Source organism: Ahaetulla prasina, chromosome 1 (genome assembly GCF_028640845.1).
Source record: "Ahaetulla prasina isolate Xishuangbanna chromosome 1, ASM2864084v1, whole genome shotgun sequence".
Taxonomy (NCBI): Eukaryota; Metazoa; Chordata; class Lepidosauria; order Squamata; family Colubridae; genus Ahaetulla; species Ahaetulla prasina.
Genome location: NC_080539.1, coordinates 117,185,214 through 117,204,335, shown reverse-complemented (window position 1 = coordinate 117,204,335; position 19,122 = coordinate 117,185,214). Strand labels below are relative to the sequence as shown.

The 19,122-nt window shown below is 37.2% G+C and overlaps 1 protein-coding gene across 1 annotated transcript; it reads left to right on the top strand.

Annotated features, from left to right (window-relative positions):
• Positions 1–1,777: 1,777 nt before the first annotated feature.
• RPF2 (ribosome production factor 2 homolog) lies at positions 1,778–18,436 on the top strand. Its single transcript, XM_058173929.1, has 10 exons — positions 1,778–1,898; positions 3,686–3,818; positions 5,821–5,858; positions 7,304–7,343; positions 10,015–10,096; positions 11,358–11,434; positions 12,836–12,935; positions 13,618–13,720; positions 16,943–17,087; positions 18,009–18,436. Exons 1-10 carry the CDS (start codon positions 1,876–1,878, stop codon positions 18,183–18,185), a joined length of 918 nt encoding a protein of 305 aa, XP_058029912.1. The 5' UTR covers positions 1,778–1,875; the 3' UTR covers positions 18,186–18,436.
• Positions 18,437–19,122: the final 686 nt, after the last annotated feature.

The window sequence follows — 19,122 nt, the reverse complement described above, 5'->3', positions numbered from 1 at the left end:
ACAAACTGTGGTTTAAAAGAATCTATATATTTTCAAGCAGCAACCTCCTTGCACATATGTACAAACAGGAGCACAATGAACCATTAATTCCTTTTGAAAGTTAAGTGGAACACCATGAATAGGGCGTTGCCCAAATAAAATTTGATCTAAAAGCAGGAGATAATGCAGTACAAATCATGAATTCCTTGACTCTTAATTTCTTCCTTCTAAAGTAAGATTCAAATTGTGTATACAGGTACTCCTCGACTTATGACCACAATTGAGGCCAAAATTTATGTTGCTAAGTGAAACATTCATCAAGTGAGTTTCCCCCCATTTTATGACCTATCTTGCCCCAAATGTTAAGTGAGGCACTGCAGTTGTCAGTTTAGTAACACGGTCGTTAAGTGAAACTGGTTTCCCCATTGACTCTGCTCGTCAGAAGGCTGCAAAAGGGGATCACGTAACTCCGGGACACTGCAATCGTGTCATTAATATGAACCATTTGCCAAGCATCTGAATTTTGATCATGTGACTATAGGCATGCTGCAGGGTTGTAAGTGTGAAAAATGGTCATATGCCCCATGTTTTTCAGTGACCATTTTCCAGTGCCCGATTTGAACTCACTCAATGAACTGGTAAGTTCAAATATTGGCAACTTCAAATATCAACCAGCAAATGCTCAGTCTTACATATTGGTAAAAAGAACCCTAATATCAAGTACAAGCTTGATGGACATTACCTTACCGATGACCCCCTACCTGTCAAAGACCTTGGAGTTTTCATATCAAATGACCTAAATGCTAAAGCGCACTGCAACTACATAGCAAAAAAAGCTCTAAGAGTTGTAAACTTAATTTTACGTAGTTTCTTTTCCAAAAACTACACTACTAACCAAAGCATACAAAACTTTTGCCAGACCTATTCTTGAATACAGCTCATCCGTCTGGAACCCATACCACATCTCTGACATTAATACTATCGAACGCGTCCAGAAATATTTTACTAGAAGAGTTCTTCACTCCTCCGAAAACAACAAAATACCTTATACCACCAGGCTTGAAATCCTGGGTTTAGAAAACTTAGAACTCCGCCGACTCCGACATGATCTGTGTTTAACACACAGAATCATCTATTGTAATATCCTTCCTGTAAAAGACTACTTCAGCTTCAATCGCAACAATACAAGAGCAAACAATAGATTTAAACTTAATGTCAACCGCTTCAAACTTGATTGCAGAAAATATGACTTTTGTAACAGAGTTGTTAACGCTTGGAACTCACTACCTGACTCTATAGTCTCTACTCAAAACCCCAAAATCTTCAACCAAAAACTGTCTACTATTGACCTCACCCCATTCCTAAGAGGACTATAAGGGGCGTGCATAAGAGCACAAAAGTGCCTACCATTCCTGTCCTATTGTTCTCTTCATTATAGTATTATATGCATACTTTTACTTATACTTTTACTTACATATACTTTTCCTCTCATGATGAATTATTGTTTATGTTGATGTTTGTATATACTGTTGTGACAAAATAAAATAAAATAAAAGTCGAGGGCTGCCTGAAGTATATAACATCTTCAAGAACAGGGATCTCCAAACTGGACAGCTTTTAAGACTTGAGGACTTCAACTCCCAGAATTCCTCAGCCAGCCATGCTGGGCTGCGGAATTCTGAGAATTGAAGTCCGTAAGTTTTAAAGTTGCCATGTTTGGAGAGCTCTGTTCAAGAGCCACCGCTTCGGGGGGGGGGGGTTTCTTCATTTTCTATCTCTATGTTCAAATCGCGGCGGATATGATATCACAACGTGATTTCTTTTTTTATAACTCTTTCCGGTGGCCTCAGTTTGTCTGGTCCACGTGGGTGTATCTAGCTATCCTAGACCGGGAAGATGGATCCTTTAGATCGTGTGGTGTAAGTACCGGGTTTTCAGCACTGGTCCGTTTTGAGTCCTTTTTTTCCTTTGAGGTTATTAAATGAAAAGCATTTCTGGCCTCATAAGAGAGGGGGGGAAAGCATTTGTGTACTTCGTAAGTGATATGCGCAGCCTTTTATCAAGTAGGTGCGGGGGGAAAAAAAGAAAAAGCCGGTTTTAGCTTTGCGGTTAAGCTTGGCATGAGATTTTACGGGGCATTCCGAACTCACGCCGCTTATCTTCGGCTGTAGATGAGCCTAAATATATCGGTCTAAAATGACCAGCCAGCGATCAGTTTTCCCCGACCTGGTGTGGCTCTACAATTCCGTCGATGTTCACTAATAATAGGCTTTGCGGGAAAAAATCACTAAGTATCTTGAAACGGATTTTAAAAAAAGAAAAAAGAAATCATTGCACTATATAATAAGAGGAAACAGTGCATTTCTTGTTGGGATGCAGCTAAATTGCAGTTTTTTTTATAATTAAGGAACGTTTCTTAATTTTAAAACTTTCGCGTTAAGGTGTTGTGTGTTTTCTCTTGAGACGTTGCAGTTACATTTCAAATGAAGTGAAATGAATTAATGTTTATTTGGTAGATGCTACTACCAGTGGTACACATATGGTATGCCTCTCCATGTTTTGGGGTATGTGCCAGTTGTACAGCAGACAGATACAAAATACAGTAGTTACAATCTGACAAGTTGCTTGTTTCCTGCTTTGTTTCAAACCCTCCATGCTGTTATTTGGCTGATTACAAATTTGGCTTCTATTTTATTCATTGGGTATATTAAATAAAGTTAGTAATATTCTTGGAGAGAGAGGTGGTAGTTCTGATAGGGAATTATTTTTTCAACTCTCAAAAGAGGAATCCTGAAGCAGTTGATGTATAGTTGTACTATTTTACTGAGTGAAATGGGGCGAGGAATGAAGAGATGATGTGGTGTGTAGTACCTAGGGCAAGTACTACAACAAACCAAGATAAGATATGCTGTTTTTCATCTTTGCAGTGTGATTATGGAGTAACTTAGATGGAGAGAAGAAAAACATTGCTCAGAAAGGAGAGATTCCATGAATTATATTGCAACTTGGTTTTAATTTTTCAAACACTTAGATTGTCTATTCCAGAGATATAAGCAATGTATGTTGCTTTAAAATAGAAAGCAACAATTAAATTATTGGCAGGCATGGAAAGAATGTGAATAAGCCTTCCATTTTCTTTCTTTCCCTATGCAGAAATAAAAGCTTAGGCTGTGGAGGAGGAATAAAAATATTCAACTTTATTTTGCCCAATTCTTGAGAATGAATTGGAGATTGTAATTTCAGATAATTTCTGTCCAATTGGTAAACGAAATAGTCTCATAGTCAATAACCCAAGGTTGGGTTTTACCCATTTAATGCATACTTATAAAAAGCTTATAAAAATGTAAATAAAAACCTAAACATCCAGACAGGATCAAAAACCCAGCCTTGGCAACCTGGTATGGATCAGGCTAATCTTTCAGACTTCTGGATGCCTCATTTCAGTGGATCATGCTGAGAGGCAGGTAGTCTTTCTCAGATGCATTGGATATCATTTTTTCTTTTCATTCATAGATTCAGTTTGTATCAATAATGTTCTGGTGCTGATTATATCATGTCTGGATTTTTTATAAATTGTCATATTACGATTTTATGATGGGCAGCATTTAGAAGTACTAAATAAAATAATAACATTGTAGATCTTGATTAAATATTTTGTGAAATTTCATTTGTTATTTGTTCGTTTGTTTGTTTGTTTTCATGGCAGAAAGCCTAAAACAAAGAGAGCCAAAAGATTTCTTGAAAAAAGAGAGCCTAAACTGACAGAAAACACCAAAAATGCAATGCTCATAAAAGGAGGAAATGCAAGTTTGACAGTAGCAGAAGTACTCAAAAATATTGTAAGTATGTTTAGAAATTTCTGCAAAAGTAATGGCACTGCTTTGGGAATTGGATCCAGAAAATATACAATGTAAATCTTACATTGGTTCTTAACCTTTTTTTTCACCACCAACTCCCTTTAAATATCTTTTGTGGCCCCAGACCCACAAGACTTAAGACTCAAGATTTAAATTGTTAACATTTCTTCAAGCCTTCACGGACTTCTGTAACTAATTCTTCTGAAGAAGAATTAGTTACAGCATTATTACCAGAATCGGGAACACAATGAAGTAAGAATTCGGTCATTTAAATCTCAGCATTTGATTTTTAATTGTTTGTGTTCTGGTTTTTTGTCTTATTTTCCTTGTAAGACAATAAAAGAGATATGTCCTCTAGTAGTCTTATTTATTTATGGAATTTGTGGGAATGGTAACTTTTGTTACTGATACTGGAATTGTGTTGACTAGAAGTCCAAATCTAGACTGCATGGAGCCTTACACGGGTTATAAAGGAGACCTACACTTTTTCAGTGTTGTCTCTTCATTCCCCCTTCTCTGCCTTCCTAAACATATCTGTATTCACTTAACTTATTTCGATTTCCATCTTGAGGGCTCAAGGACGCTTATCTTTAAGGGTTCCATTATAAGCAGATCCTTGTGTTAGAGCTGGAGGAAGAAAAGTAGGTTTAAAACAAGGAAAGGAAAAGGAAAACAATTTTAAAACATTCCAGAGGAGGATACCTTCCATGAAGCTGAGAGGTCATTTTATCACTCTGTCACGGGGGTGGTATTCACTTACCTTCCCTACAGGTTCACAAATATGTGTGTGTGCACGCGTGCTCCGCTAGCAAGCACCATCTTCACGCATGCGCAAGGCCTTCCACGCATGCACAGAAACTCGAAAACGTGAAAAAAATGTGACATCATGACATCTGCATGGGTGGGTGGGGCATCCTGCAGTCGCCCTTACCGGTTTGCCTGATCTGGATAGAATCGGCTGAATACCACCACTGCTCTGTCAGAAGGACTCCCCAATTTGGCAAGGGTGGGGTGAAAGTGACTTCCAATAGTGAAGTGTCATCTGTTTTAATAAAATCCTCAGGATATGAGAAGGGGACAACAGCGAAGGATACCAGATGTTAACATAATGCTGCTGTTCCATCACCATTGTGGGAAAATGTAATTGATCTGATTCAGATGAAACCTTTGTAGTGAGATGACAGTACTTGTTCCTCAATGTTGCTATTGGAGGTAGACCCAGGGGTGAAATGTTACTACCGGTTCTGTGGGCGTGGCTTGCTGATGGTGGGGTAATGTGACTGGGTGGGAATGGCCAACATTTTTTTTTTACTTTTAAAAACATTTTTTCTACAATCTTTTCGGCTGAAGAGGTTGTAAAAAATGCTTTTAAAAGCCTGTGATGATCAAGCAACTCAGCTGGGATCGCCAGAGGGAAAAAAGCTTTTAAAGGGTTTTAAAAGCATTTTAAAAGGGTTCTGGCAACCAGGCAACTCAGCTGGGATCGCCAGAGGAGCCTTTTAAAAGCTTTTTTTTCAGCCGAAGAGGTTGTAGAAAAAATGCTTTTAAAGGGTTCTGACGATCCCAGCTGAGCAGCATGATCATCAGAGGCTTTTTTTTTTACTTTCAAAAGCATTTTTTTTGGCTGAAGAAAAAATGTTTTTAAAAGTAAAAAAAAAATCCTTTGTTAATCGTGCAGCTCAGCTGCAGCCGGGGGGGGAGGGGGGCACAGGGATTTTTGCTACAGATTCACCGAACCACCCGCTGCCATTGCTACCGGATCAGGTGATCCGGTCCAAACCAGGAGCACTTCACCCCTGTTGAATGGAAATTACTGGAAATCTGTTAGTGAGCTTAAAGCCTGGTGAAGTTCTTTAGGCACTCATTGATTTAGGCTTTATTTGTTCTAAGTTGATGTAAACAAATATATTCCCTTTTATTTGAAACATTTGAAGATTCACATTGTTAAATGTGACTTCTAAACTTAAGTGTTCTTTTCTTATAGTATGCCCTGAAAAAGCCCTTCGCTGTCTTATATAAAAGGTAAGTGATATATTGCTGGTGTATTTTTCTATGGTATTTAAATGTGATACAGATCTACGTGGCATTTGGTATATGTGTGTATATATACTGTATTTCCCCAAAAATAAGACCTAACCGGAAGATAAGCCCTAATGCATTTTTGGCAGCAAAAATTAATATAAGACCCGGTCTTATTTTTGGGGAAACACAGGTATATTGTATATATATGAATGGCACATACATATGCATGTACATTCACACATCATAATAGGATTGTGCAAAACAGTTGAAAGAGGTGTTTTAAAATTGTTAAAACAGCCATATCTCTTACTTTCTTCCAAATGAAGGAAATCCGTATGCAGAAATAACCAGGAACAGTTTCTAAAGCTTCGGAGAAGGTCCAGCTATTTTAACAATTTAAAAAGAAGTATAAAATATGCTTGTTGAATTCTTTGCATAATTTAACTTATATGTATGCGCACACAAACACACACACACAAATACATACTAATATGCATGCACATAATTATACATACATGCACCCTAGTTTATCAACCAGTACAACCTATGAAAAGTAGGTTTTAGGTTCCAAAACCTCTCCCCAAAACTGGGTTGGGTTTATTTGCGAGTATAATGCAGTATGGTATTCATATATTACAGAAATTCAACACTTGAATGTCTAATCAAAATACCAGGAAAATGTACCACCACAGATAAACCAATTATACATAAGAAAATGTTAAGGATTGGCTTATCCACAAGAGGCATACTTTTCATGGTATTTTGGTTTAACGTTTGAGTGTCAGCTTATCGGCAGACCGCAAGTATATGTGGTAGTTGAGGGAGGCAAAAAATATCTATAAAACGCTGCACAATAGAAAGTGTATGTAACCAGGCAAATCATCTGATGTGTACTAGCCTTATCTAATCTAATGCTTTTTAGCTATATACAGAATTTTTATTGGCTCTGCTGACTGAAAAGCTTGGGATCTAATCCACCTGGAGGGTATGTGCCTGGGCCTTCTGTCACAGCACAAATACTTTTCCAAAGAATTGTATAGTACTGAGTGATAGCTCTGTGTTGGAAGCAGTAATAGAAAGAGAACCCCCCATATTTGGAAGCGGTATATCAGAAACTGGAGACAAATTCTTTGCTGATAATTCTTTGCTGTATGAATTGATAAGGTAGTCCTGATGAACAGCATCAAAAATGAATGGCATCGCAGTTCTCAGGTAAGAAAAGCAGCAGCATTTTACTTTAGATCAGTTTGCACATCATACTAAACCATGCTAGAAGAACCATTGGCTTCTTCTAATGGCTACTATCTGCTAACTAGAAAGCTACAGGAGGAAGCATCCATGATTTACTTAGCATATAATATGAACCAAGTAGGGTTTTTTGGGGAGGGTAGGTTTGCGGGTAGGTTAAAGCAGGTATTTACGAGTTTTTAAAAAATCTGTTTCAGAAAGAATATTACAAGGCCCTTTGAAGACCAGTCCTCTCTGGTGAGTATTAGGTTTAGGCTTATGTATGTGAGATAGAAAAATAGATCCAAACACTTTCTGGAATCGTGAAATTTAATTTGGTTATACAACATCCAGTCTGCATTGGCTATCCCCAACATTGTGCTAAATTAGCGCTCTCTTGTCTGATGTCACTAAGAGGGTTTGGATTACAACTCTTCCTTTCTAAGAGAAATGATTGAAATTGAGTTCAAAGCATCTTGAGAGAGGAACTGCTGAAGGAGGTTAGTTACAATGCTGGAAACAAATAGTTGTAAAACAGCCACTGCCTATTGCATATCTTCTGCTACAACTGTTTGAACATTTTGGATTTTTTTTAAAGCTATGATTAACTTGTCATCTGAATCCAGAGCAGTTCTAAATACTAACTATGAGTTGTTTCAAACATGCCAGGATTAATCACAATCTGAATGACATAAATGTTGAATGAATTAAGTGACTCTTTATCTATATACTACTAAAATTCTTGTTGCTGTAACGTTTAACTGGGCAAAATGGTGCGGCATAGGGCAACAATTTCTGAAGGTATCTCACGTGAGCTAACTTAGACAATTTAGCTAAAATCTGGGCCTCCCATGGAATTTGTAAAAGTTATAAAATTGAAAACTTTTATAAAACCTGACATAAAAATTATCACCCAACTGTTTATAATGTAATAAAACATTGTAAAACATTTCCTGTGGTCAACTCCTGATGTTCATGCTACACTGTTCAAAATGGACTATTTTCAAAGCAGATTTATCTGAATATCTCCCAGAATGTTGAAGTCCAGTGAAGGTTATACATTAGAAGCCCTTCCATTGTTTTTCTTTCATGTGTCTGTCTCTATTCAGTCCTGTGGGAAGCTGGCAGGAATCAATTGAAGATTTGGAGGAATCTGATGAGGAAATGCCTCTGAAATGAGATGACCCGGTGGGTCACAGGATATCTAGCTTAAGCTGAAAGCAATGATTTCTAGATTTCCTAAGCTTATGCTCTTTTTCAGTCAAACTGTGATGGTTAGCTTGATATAGCTTGAATTGGGCTATAGAAACAAGTAAAATGAAGTTGCTGTTAGTTACGGTATTTTCTAAGTTCTCTAGTACCTCTAGATGGCTCTGTCGCAGAAAAGATAGCTGATCTTTTGCATTTACCAGCATATGATATTGTTATTATATTTTTATCCAGCTTTTTAAAATATTTACATTTCTATTTAGGTCAACTGAAGAGAGCAAACATGCCCAATATTTCTGCCTCCTATTTTCCCCACAAAAATATTTTCTAAGGCTTAAGAACAGCTTCCAGGCCTTATAGAAACATAATATAGCTTGAGAAAGCAGAATATGTTTTGATTATAAGCTAAAAAATGAGAATATTATTTTTACATATTTTTTTCCTCTGTGGGTTACATTATGGGTGTGGAACAGTTATGAATAAAAAGGAACAATAATCCTATTGTTTTGGTTTATAACTTACCCTGAGGTCAGTGTATTCTCTTGTAAAGACGTTGAGAGAAATTTGTTCTCAGTGTGAAGCTGTCATTACGTTAACCCAGAAAGAACTGGAATGCGATAGAGTTCTGTCAGATTTTGGGGGGGGAACGCAGTATTGGGTGTTTTATAAATAGTATATTGTGATAACACTTTCTATTCAATTAATCTTTCTGAATTTCTGAAAAAAGATAACTGCAAAATCTTGGCTGATTTTTGCTGATTTTGATGCAGAGTACTCGACAGATTACTGATAAAAGAGAATATTTATAGCTCAGAGTGCTCTCTGAGCTCAGTTATTTTCTTGCTGACATTTCATTACTATACTAGGTAGCATTATCAGTTCATTTTACACCCACTGTTCATTTAGTAATTGGTTAGCAACCATTTGCAAATACAACTATAATAAACAGTAGTTTTAAAAAAGCATTTTCCAACCAATGCATGCCTTTATGATGCTACACAACCGGAGTCTTCAGTGTGAAACTGATTTAGGGTCTGGTCAGTTTAGGCTGGGGTGTCAAACACACAGCCTGTGGGCTGCATCCGGCCTGCAATAGGCCATGGAGTTGGCCCTCAGGCCATCCCGGAGACACTGAGGGATCAGCCCCTGCCACCCTGGGACTGGCCGCGCCCATCCAGTTAGGTACGATGACCAGACCGTGCCCACCCTGGCCCCCCAAGGGCAAACAAAATCCCGACGCAGCCAGCAATGGGATCGAGTTTGACACCTCTGATTTAGGCAGCAGATCATTCTTATCAACTAATTAAAGTCACAGTGCTGAACTTGTTAACGTGATGCTAGGGAAAAGCAGCTCAGGAAAAGATAACTTCTCATCCTACAATGGGACAAAAAAACGGGAGAAACCGGTCAGGCACAGAATACTGTATGAGAACTTTATCTGAATGAGACAGCAGCAGCTGGTGTTCTCTGCCGTGTCTCTGTCCCATGTTTGTTTAGCAACCATGTCATTTAATGACCAAGTTGTGAGATCAGAATGTGATTGCTAAACAAGGAGAGGGTGGAAACGGAATTGAGAATTGTAATGGAGTCTTCTCTTTTGGCAAGATTTACAGTGGTGTAATAGCTGCTCGCTCTTCTCAAATTATGCCTTGAAAGCTGGTTTTGTGTTGTTTTCTGCAAAACATTTCAATATATTTAAACCTCCGTGTTCTGTTATTAGGAATTTTTTTCCAAGAAGTCCGATTGTTCTTTGTTCCTGTTTGGATCTCATAGCAAGAAGAGGCCTAATAATTTGACCCTAGGTAATGTGTCTGGGTTTTATTTATATAATTATTGTATATTGGAGAAAGTAGATCAAGAGCCTCTCAGTGTGGGAAAACAAGCCTGTTCTTGTCTTGAGCCAAATAGATGGAATTTAAAGAAAAGGGTCAGCGGAGGAATTGTGGTCAAGGCCACCTGATACAAGCTCATCTCTTACAGGGTTACAACCAGTGCAGATAGGCTTTGATACTTCTGCTTGGCTAACTTTGTCTGGAATCAAAGTTTCTCTATCATGTAACAATAAGCCATAATGTTATTTGTTTGATTAGCTCAATGCGGACTAGGCAAGTATGGTTTGCTCATAGTGTAACTAACTCACTATATACTTTACTTTACTTTACTTTACTTTACTGTCATTGTATTGTACAACAAAATTAAATGCCATCTTCAGTGTACATTATAATTATAAAAATAAAACAAACACATATCCTTCACATTCTATACAATTGAATTGAAAACTGGTATTGCATTAATATTGCACTATACAGTAGAATTCAATACAGTTACTGGTGCCCTGGGATAGAAGCTGTTTTTCAGCCTATTTGTCCTTGTTTTTATTATCCTGTACCGTCTGCCAGATGGTAAAAGTTCAAAAAAAAGGGTGTCCAGGATGAGATATATCTTTAAGAATGTTTTGAACTTTCTTAAGGCAGCGGAAGCTATAGAGTTTTCCAAGGAAGGGAGAGGGCAACCAGTGATCCTCTGGGCAATGACGTTAACCCTCTGGATACTGTTCAGTTGGCAAACCATACACAGATGCAGTAAGTTAAAATACTCTCTATGGTGCAGTGGTAGAAGGTCATCAGCAGTTTTTCATTCAGTTGTTGTTTCTGAGAAGTCTCTGGTAGTATAATCTTTGCTGGGCCCTTTTGACCAGTGCTGCAATGTGAGTGCCCAAGGTCAGGTCCTCTTTTATGATAACACCCAGAAATTTAACACTGGCCACTTGCTCCACTCAGTCTCCATTGATAAGCAAGGGCTGGATTGTCAAGTGAGGAAAAAGAGGGTGTTAGTCTTGTTATGTTAGTTGTCAGGTCTTCTAATACTTTCTAATTTTTAAAGAAAAAACATATGAACGCTATGTTTTCACAGGTATCGTAAAGATGCATGAAGATTTGTATTTGTTAGAAACTTACTATATGTATAAGCCATGTACCATAAAAAGGGGATTGATTTCTAAAATGGAAATGTATTGCATTGTAAAAAGACACGTTTTAATTATCTTTCACTCTTTTTTGGAAGGTCGTATGTATGACTATCATATTCTGGATATGATTGAACTGGGCATTGAGAAGTTTGTTGCCCTCAAAGATATTAAGGTAACATAAGGTATTAAGGTAACATATTCTGAAGTATCACCAGTTCCTTACTGGTGATATTTGTCGGAGGTGTATCTCTTTTCTCTCTGATTGTTGCTTCTAAATTGCTGTTTGATCAATCTTTTAATGTACTAATAAAGGAGAACGTTTGTAGCTCAGAATTGACATCCTTGGTGTTCTCTGAGCTTGCTTGTTTTCTTGCAGATGTTCCTTGCTAGCACTGATGATGTTACCTAATTTTGGTAATGAATCATCTGTAGGAAAACAAGCAAGCTCAGCACCAAGGACCACTTGTAATGTATTTTGATCATATTTATTTATTTGTACCTTTGAGTCAGCATTGATAACTGCCTGGATTAGTCTTTCTTGACAATTTAATTTTGCAGTAAACACGAACGCTTTTAAACTGATATAAACAGAAAAATCGGGGATACTATTTGAAACTCAATGTGACTATAATCTGTGAAAGAGTATATCTTTATCCAGGAAGCTTTTCCCATGGATTGTTCTCACTGGATTCTGCTTTTTAAACTTGGGTGATGTGATTATCAGTGAAGAAGCTGTAGTTTGCTACAGTCCAGGTGGCTTGAAATTGAGTAGTCAAGTCCAGCCAGCTGTGATGGGTTACTGCTTTTGATTGACACCATCAGCTGCTCTACTGGTTCCAAGAATTCCTGGATATTTAAGCTGTTACTTTTGGCTGACGTTCCCAGAGCAGTGTTTACCAGTGGTGCTGTCACCTGATTTAAATAAAAACTTAGAAGATCAAATTGGTTTCAGCAGCTTAAGTCGGCCTATATTGAAACTTATTTTTAACCATATGTAACTATAGGAGCACCTGCTTTGTTTTTAGGCAGTAAATTTACATATCACAGTGCAGTGTCTTAGAACAGAGGTCTCCAACCATGGCAACTTTAAGCCTGGAGGTCTTCAACTCCCAGGATCCCTCAGCCAGCAAAGCTGGCTGGGGAATTCTAGGAGTTGAAGTTCTCCAGGCTTAAAGTTGCCAAGGTTGGAGAACCCTGTCTTAGAAGAAACATCCTTCTAATACAGTGCCTGTCATTTCAGTTTTTATGAGCACATTAAAGAATAGTTTTAAAATGCCTAATTTGTTGGGTTGCTTGTTTAATTGTCTTTTTAAATTTAAATATTTTGCCCACTAAATATGTTGGGTTGTAGTTTCCAGAAATCTCAGTTAGTGCAGAGAACAGCTGGGAGTGTAGTCCCAACATATCCAAAAAAGAAACATCTGAGCTGCCAGTCAACATTGGCAAAGTCTACCCAGCAAGTCTGTTCCTGTTGTAAGTGACCTGGTGATAGGTCTTCTGGGATACTTTTTCTCCTTCTCTTGGTCCTCTGCCAACCATTTTTTTTCTTTAATCTTTTTAATTTTTATAATAGAACAGCAAGTGTCCGGAGGGAACAAAGCCCATGCTGATATTTGCAGGAGATGCTTTTGACATTGATGAGGAACACAGAAGGTTAAAAAGCCTTCTAATTGGTAAGCCATTTGAGTTAACCTGCTAGTGTCATACAGACCTGTTTCTTAAACTTTTTTGCTTTCAGGATCCCTTTCCATTTTTAAAAATGATGGACGACCCCGAAAAAGCTGCTTCTTTTTCTTTTTTGTATGAGTTATATTTATTTATATTTGCCGTATGAAAAATTAAGCTTGCTATTGAATCTTGGAAAAATAATATTAAATCCAGTAGATATTAACATATTTTTCATGAAAAAAACTAATCAAAAGAATAATCAGAAGAGTCACATTATTAGATGTTTGTCAATCTGGTGGCTCATCAGGCTAATGCAGCCTGTTATTAACAGCAACTGCCTGCAATATTGCAGGTTCAAATCCCACCAGGCCCAAGGTTGACTCAGCCTTCCATCCTTTATAAGGTAGGTAAAATGAGGACCCAGATTGTTGGGGGGCAATAAGTTGACTTTGTATATAGTATACAATTGGATGAAGACTATTGCCTGACATAGTGTAAGCAGCCCTGAGTCTTCGGAGAAGGGCGGGATATAAATGCAAATAAAATAAAATAAAATAAATAAATAAAATATCTTCAATATCTGGCAAATCATTTTGTTTTTGCGAACCCCGAAGAGGGTCTTGCGGGATCCCAGGCATCCTTGGACCACCTTTTAAAAACCGACTCTTGCTCTTTTCTGCCCTTTAGATTTTTTCAGAGGCCCCGTTGTGCCCAATATTCGTCTGGCTGGCTTAGAACATATTCTACATTTCACAGCAGTGGATGAAAAGATCTATATGAGAAGTTACAAGTAAGTCTGTGTGATGGTTGGATATGTGCCACAACGTGCAGTCACACACTGACTAGAACTAGAGATGCGGTGTGTTTGTGCATGATTGGATTAGAGCACTGTAGGAGAGGCGTTTTAATGGGAAAAAGTCTAATTTCATCCTTTCAGGTTGGCTTCCCAAGGTATTATCCCACAGATTATAAAGTATTGCATTGTGTGGTACACCTGCTGTCTGTATGAAATGGCTGAAGACCCAATTAAAATGTTACTTAAAATCCTCATCTACTTAGAAGAAACATAATGTTACAGGTATATGAATTGTACTTGGAGATTTTATTTTCAAGCTAAACATGTTGATAAAAACTATGGATTCTCAGCACTAGCAAAGTGCATGTACACATGAAACGCAAAAATCATGATTTCCCCAGAAAACACCCACTAAAGTGCTCTCCCTTTTAACCAGGAGGTACCCTATTGTTTCTACAATATTCCTTGTGGTTCAAACTATCCAGTTGCGATTGGTTTTGTCAGTATTGCCCTCCCACTGTGCTAATATTCATTAACCTTTACTGTGCTAACACAGCTTAATGTCACCTACTTTGCAGTAAAGCCCCACTGTATTCTACTCTTGAAGGTTTATCTAGATTTAATTATCTATTTTGGATTGTTATAGAATAACTGTTAGCTTCATATTGTTATCTTCAGCAATTCAAGGTTTGGAATACAGTGATTGTTGAATACTGATCTCCCTATTTTGCTATCCTTTACATTTACATTTCTGCAAAAGCTGAACATAGACACAAGAGCTGTTTACAAACTGTTACAAACAGGATCAAACTGTTGATCTCAAATTCCCTCTGCTTTGCTATGATATCAGTTCAGGTTTATTGTGACCCACATACATATGTCTTAAGTTTTGTAATATGTTTCGAATATTAGGGCCACTTGTCTTCTGTGAATATAAAACATTACATTACATACTGAGACAAACTTTCAGAATTTTTCATACAACATGGCCATATCTGGAATATCCCGAACTTTGAGAATTCCTTTTGAATCCTGTATAGTATCCAATCATAAAAACTGAGTTTCATGTGACTATGCAACTGTTCAAAGTCTGGGGCGTGAAGTTTTATTATAGTCTCTCTCTCTCTCTCTCTGTGTGTGTGTGTGTGTGTGTGTGTGTGTGTGTCTCATAAGATAAGAGAAGGAGGTTGGAACATAAGATCAGAGTATATGATCACCAGTGTTTATAATCTAATAACATCAGACCTATTTTATTATGCTTGGTTGACTAACCATCTCAGTGGAGAGAATAATGAGAAAATAACAAATCAGACATATGTATCAGTCTGAAGATTTTGGAAACTGCTGCCACTCATAGGCTGCACAGTACAGGAAAATTCCAGTAATTTTTGTTGAAAATTTTTAAATGTTTTAATTAATATCACAGATGTTCTCAAAATTAACTGCAGTTGTCAATCTACTAAGTGTTGATGAGCAGGAATATAATTCAGATGCAATAAGAACAGGATTTCTGATAAGATTATAAAAGGAATTTGCTTTACTTTCAAATGATGAAAGACAAAATACAGAGAAGACATTGTTTACCTTTTATGGGCAGGTACATCTCTTTTCAAACTTAGCCATGTCTGATATTTATTAATACAGCTTTGGTAGAATGTGGCACTGGATGCATCTTTTTAAACAACTGGTATGTGCAGGGGGACTTGGGACTGATGAACCAAGAAGTATATTAATCAGGAATTAATATTAATTAATTTATGTCAAAGTATATTAATTCCAGCTAGCTTCTATTAGGCTACAATTGGTTATTTCTGTGTGTAATTTCAACAAGGATGGAGAAGAAATTACTCAGATATCCTTCAACCAATCCATTTCTATTATGAGATGATCAGGCTACTATTTTGGAAACTGGATTGCACCGAGTCCTTGGTTTTGAAATTAAATATGGATCAAAAATAAACTGATGAACAACTGGATGTCATTCATACTTCTCTATTGCTGTAATAGTAGATGGGGAGAGTATGTATAAATAAAGGGACAGAACTAAATGATGCCAGTGGTAAAATGGGCATATGGTGGTGATGTTAGAGTTTGCAGCAATCCAACCAGCACACAAGTAAAGAATTCAGCAGGATTCATTTATATAAGAAACTCATATATATACAGATCAGTGAACCTAAGCCATGCCCAGGCTCCGAGCCGCCTGGGTCACCAAACAGTCCCCATTGGCTGACCTGTTGCCATGTCTATTCCAATTCATGACCTCTCATACACTGACAGGTGAGGACAGTATCCAGCTATCTTCTAGACACAGCAGAATCATGTTGAACTTTTCTTTTTTCTACCCAGACTTTAGATTTGGAGGCATAAAGGAGGAGAAGAAAGAAAGGAAATCTTGTATGGGTTGCAGGGCAAATATTTGCTTGTCTATCATTGGTTGTAATGTTGCTTTCCAGATGTAGACACTAAAATCTAATTAACCAGTTAGATGTTTCAACTCAAACCCTGGCAATTCATCTTTATCCAAAGCTGACCAATTTTTGATCTTCCTTGTTCTTTTCTCCTCCATTCCTGCTGTTGCCCCTCCCTATTTTTTTCTTTCTCTCTTTTTTATCCAAGCTGCATTGTTGTTGTATTTCTGTTATTTTTTTTCCTGCAATATATACTTTTAATTTATTTTCTATAACCTCTTTAATAATATTTTTGGCACTATTTGATCTCATTAAATTGCTCCCTTTGAAGGTTACTTGTATAGCCCAAAAAAGACATTATAAACGAAGGTTTTACCTCAAAATACTTTTCTGCAAAATAAGCCGAAGTATGTTACCTGTATGGTAAATGAAGCAATATTTTCTATCTAACAAAAGTGTATGGCCATTATTCTGCACAGTGTTTCTCCGGAAAGAATCTATGGCAAAAGGGCTGCTAATATTCCTTTGGGAGGCAAAATTTATGGCATATTGTGGGGTGCTCCTTTCTGCTTAGTCCTGATCCCAAAATCTTTTACACAGTACTTGATTTTAGTAAATATTTCTCCATTGATATTATTAATATAGACCTGATATAGTTTTGCATGTTGGCGTGAGATATTGATATGAACTGCGTAGGAATGATTTGTTCGTCATGCTGAAGTGTCTGGAAGAAGGAAGATGGCTACAAGGATTCAGAATGTCAGATGAATTAATCAAGTTTTTTCCCCCTTGTCCTATTTTCAAGGGTGTTATTGAAAAAGTCTGGTTGTAAAATACCAAGGATTGAACTTGAAGATATGGGACCCTCATTAGATTTGGTGATAAGGAGAACACATTTGGCATCAGATGATCTGTATAAGCTGTCACTAAAACAACCTAAAGCTCTCAAGGTATGTAGACAAGTCTTTATACATTAAGGCCAGGAAAATGTGACCCAAGTGCAGAACTGAAAGTGATACATAACTGAAAATATTTTTTTTCCTATTGGTGGATCAGAACAACTGAACTACAACTCTGTACAGTTATATTTACTTAATTAAACCCACTAATATGTGTTACCCCATTTTTCTGAATGTACTTTAAGGGTTATTTTAGATTACAAATGTCCTTTGAATCTACTTTGGGAATGATTGCTGTTTGTCTTATTTGTAGTCACAATTTATTTTATTGAGGTAGGGATATCGTTGTATGTATGCCCTCTTGATTCCGGGCAACTGCCTGAACTAATCCCTGTGGTTTTGGCAAAGTTTTGGAAGTAGTTTGGCAAAGTTTTGGAAGTAGTTTGCCACTGCTGCCTTCTTAGACTGAAAAAGAATGACTTTGTGTCTAAAGCAGGACTAAAACTTATGGTCTCCCAGTTCTAGCCTGGTGCCTTAACTACACCAAACTGGCTCTCTGTGGATGTGTTTAGATAATATCATAAAGAGCTAACCTGACATGACAGTTAGTCTAATTTTGTAATCCTAAAATCATTGTTTTTGGAGGTTTTGCAAATTAAACAAGTTTTCTCTAACTTGAGTGCTTTCCTCATATGTGGACCATCCTACAGGGCTCCTGATGAGAATTCTGGGAGGGTTTGGCACATTGGAAAGCAATAGAGTTCGGAAGCATTGAATTCAATTTTGTCCTCAACTGAGACTTCAATACAATGGCTTTGTTTCTCCTAAATAATTTAAATTAGTTGAAATAATGAATTAACTAATTAGATTTAAGTTGTAATGGAAGGACATTTTCTATTCTCCAAGTTATTGGATAAGGATTACATTTTGAAGAAATGTCATTCTAGATTGGGTGTTTTCTTGTATTTCTAGCCGAAGAAGAAGAAAAATGTCTCTCATGATGTCTTTGGGACCAAATATGGGCGGATTCACATGCAGAAACAGGACCTGGATAAACTGCAGACAAGAAAAATGAAAGGCTTAAAGAAAAGACCATCTGAAAAGAAAGCTGAAGATGGAGAAGATCCAAAGAAACTAAAGTTGGAATAAGAAGTTTAGCCTGGAAGGAGTATTTGAATTTGACTCCTATCAGTGAAATGCCATATAAACTTAAATCTTACCGTGTAAATTTTGCTATTTTTCCTTTTGCTGAAGATGTTTTTAAACAGTGGCGGATCTTAATAATTTTTTTCTAATCAAGTTTACCTGATCTTTGATATAGATATGTCTGGCCGTTATAGGTGCTTGACCTTCCCATAATCTTTTCCCAATCTTTATCATAAATTATTTAGATTATAAAATGCAGCATTTGTTTATTTTTTCAGGGGTTTGGAGCAGATTTGCTCAAAGTTATATAGAGCCAAAGGCTTGTCTAGAAATGAAGAACAATTTCCAGAATGTTTTGGGCCTATATCCTTTCAACTTGTTGTTGGTCGACTGCTCTGAGTTAAGTCTGTATTTTTATTTATCATCATTACTGTTTACCAATCTGGGTTGTTATCTCTCCATATATGTCTGGATTTCAAGTGCCAGAATTCTGAGCAATAGCCATGCTGGCTGGAAATTCTAAGAGTCAATCCAGAGTTTTGGGGAAACTGGTTTACATAATATATTTGTTTTGCCAATGATAAAATCCAGAGTCCCACCCAGTGGTGAAATTCAATTTTTTTTACTACTGGTTCTGTGGGCGTGGCTTGGCTTGGTGGGTGTGGCAAGAGAAGGATATTGCAAAATCTCCATTCCCAACCCACTCTGGGATCAGCCAGAGGTGGTATTTGCTGCTGCTACTCAAAATTTCCGCTACTGGTTCTCCAGAACCTGCTGGATTTCACCCCTGGTCCCACATTTATATCAAGAACTCATTTCTTTTGACTTAAGAACAACATGAAAAGGAATCACGTTAGAAGCAAGATTTTTCAAGAACTTTAAAATGTGAATGCACATAGAGCTATAAGGTTAGGAACAGCAGGTGACTTCTCCCCCTCTA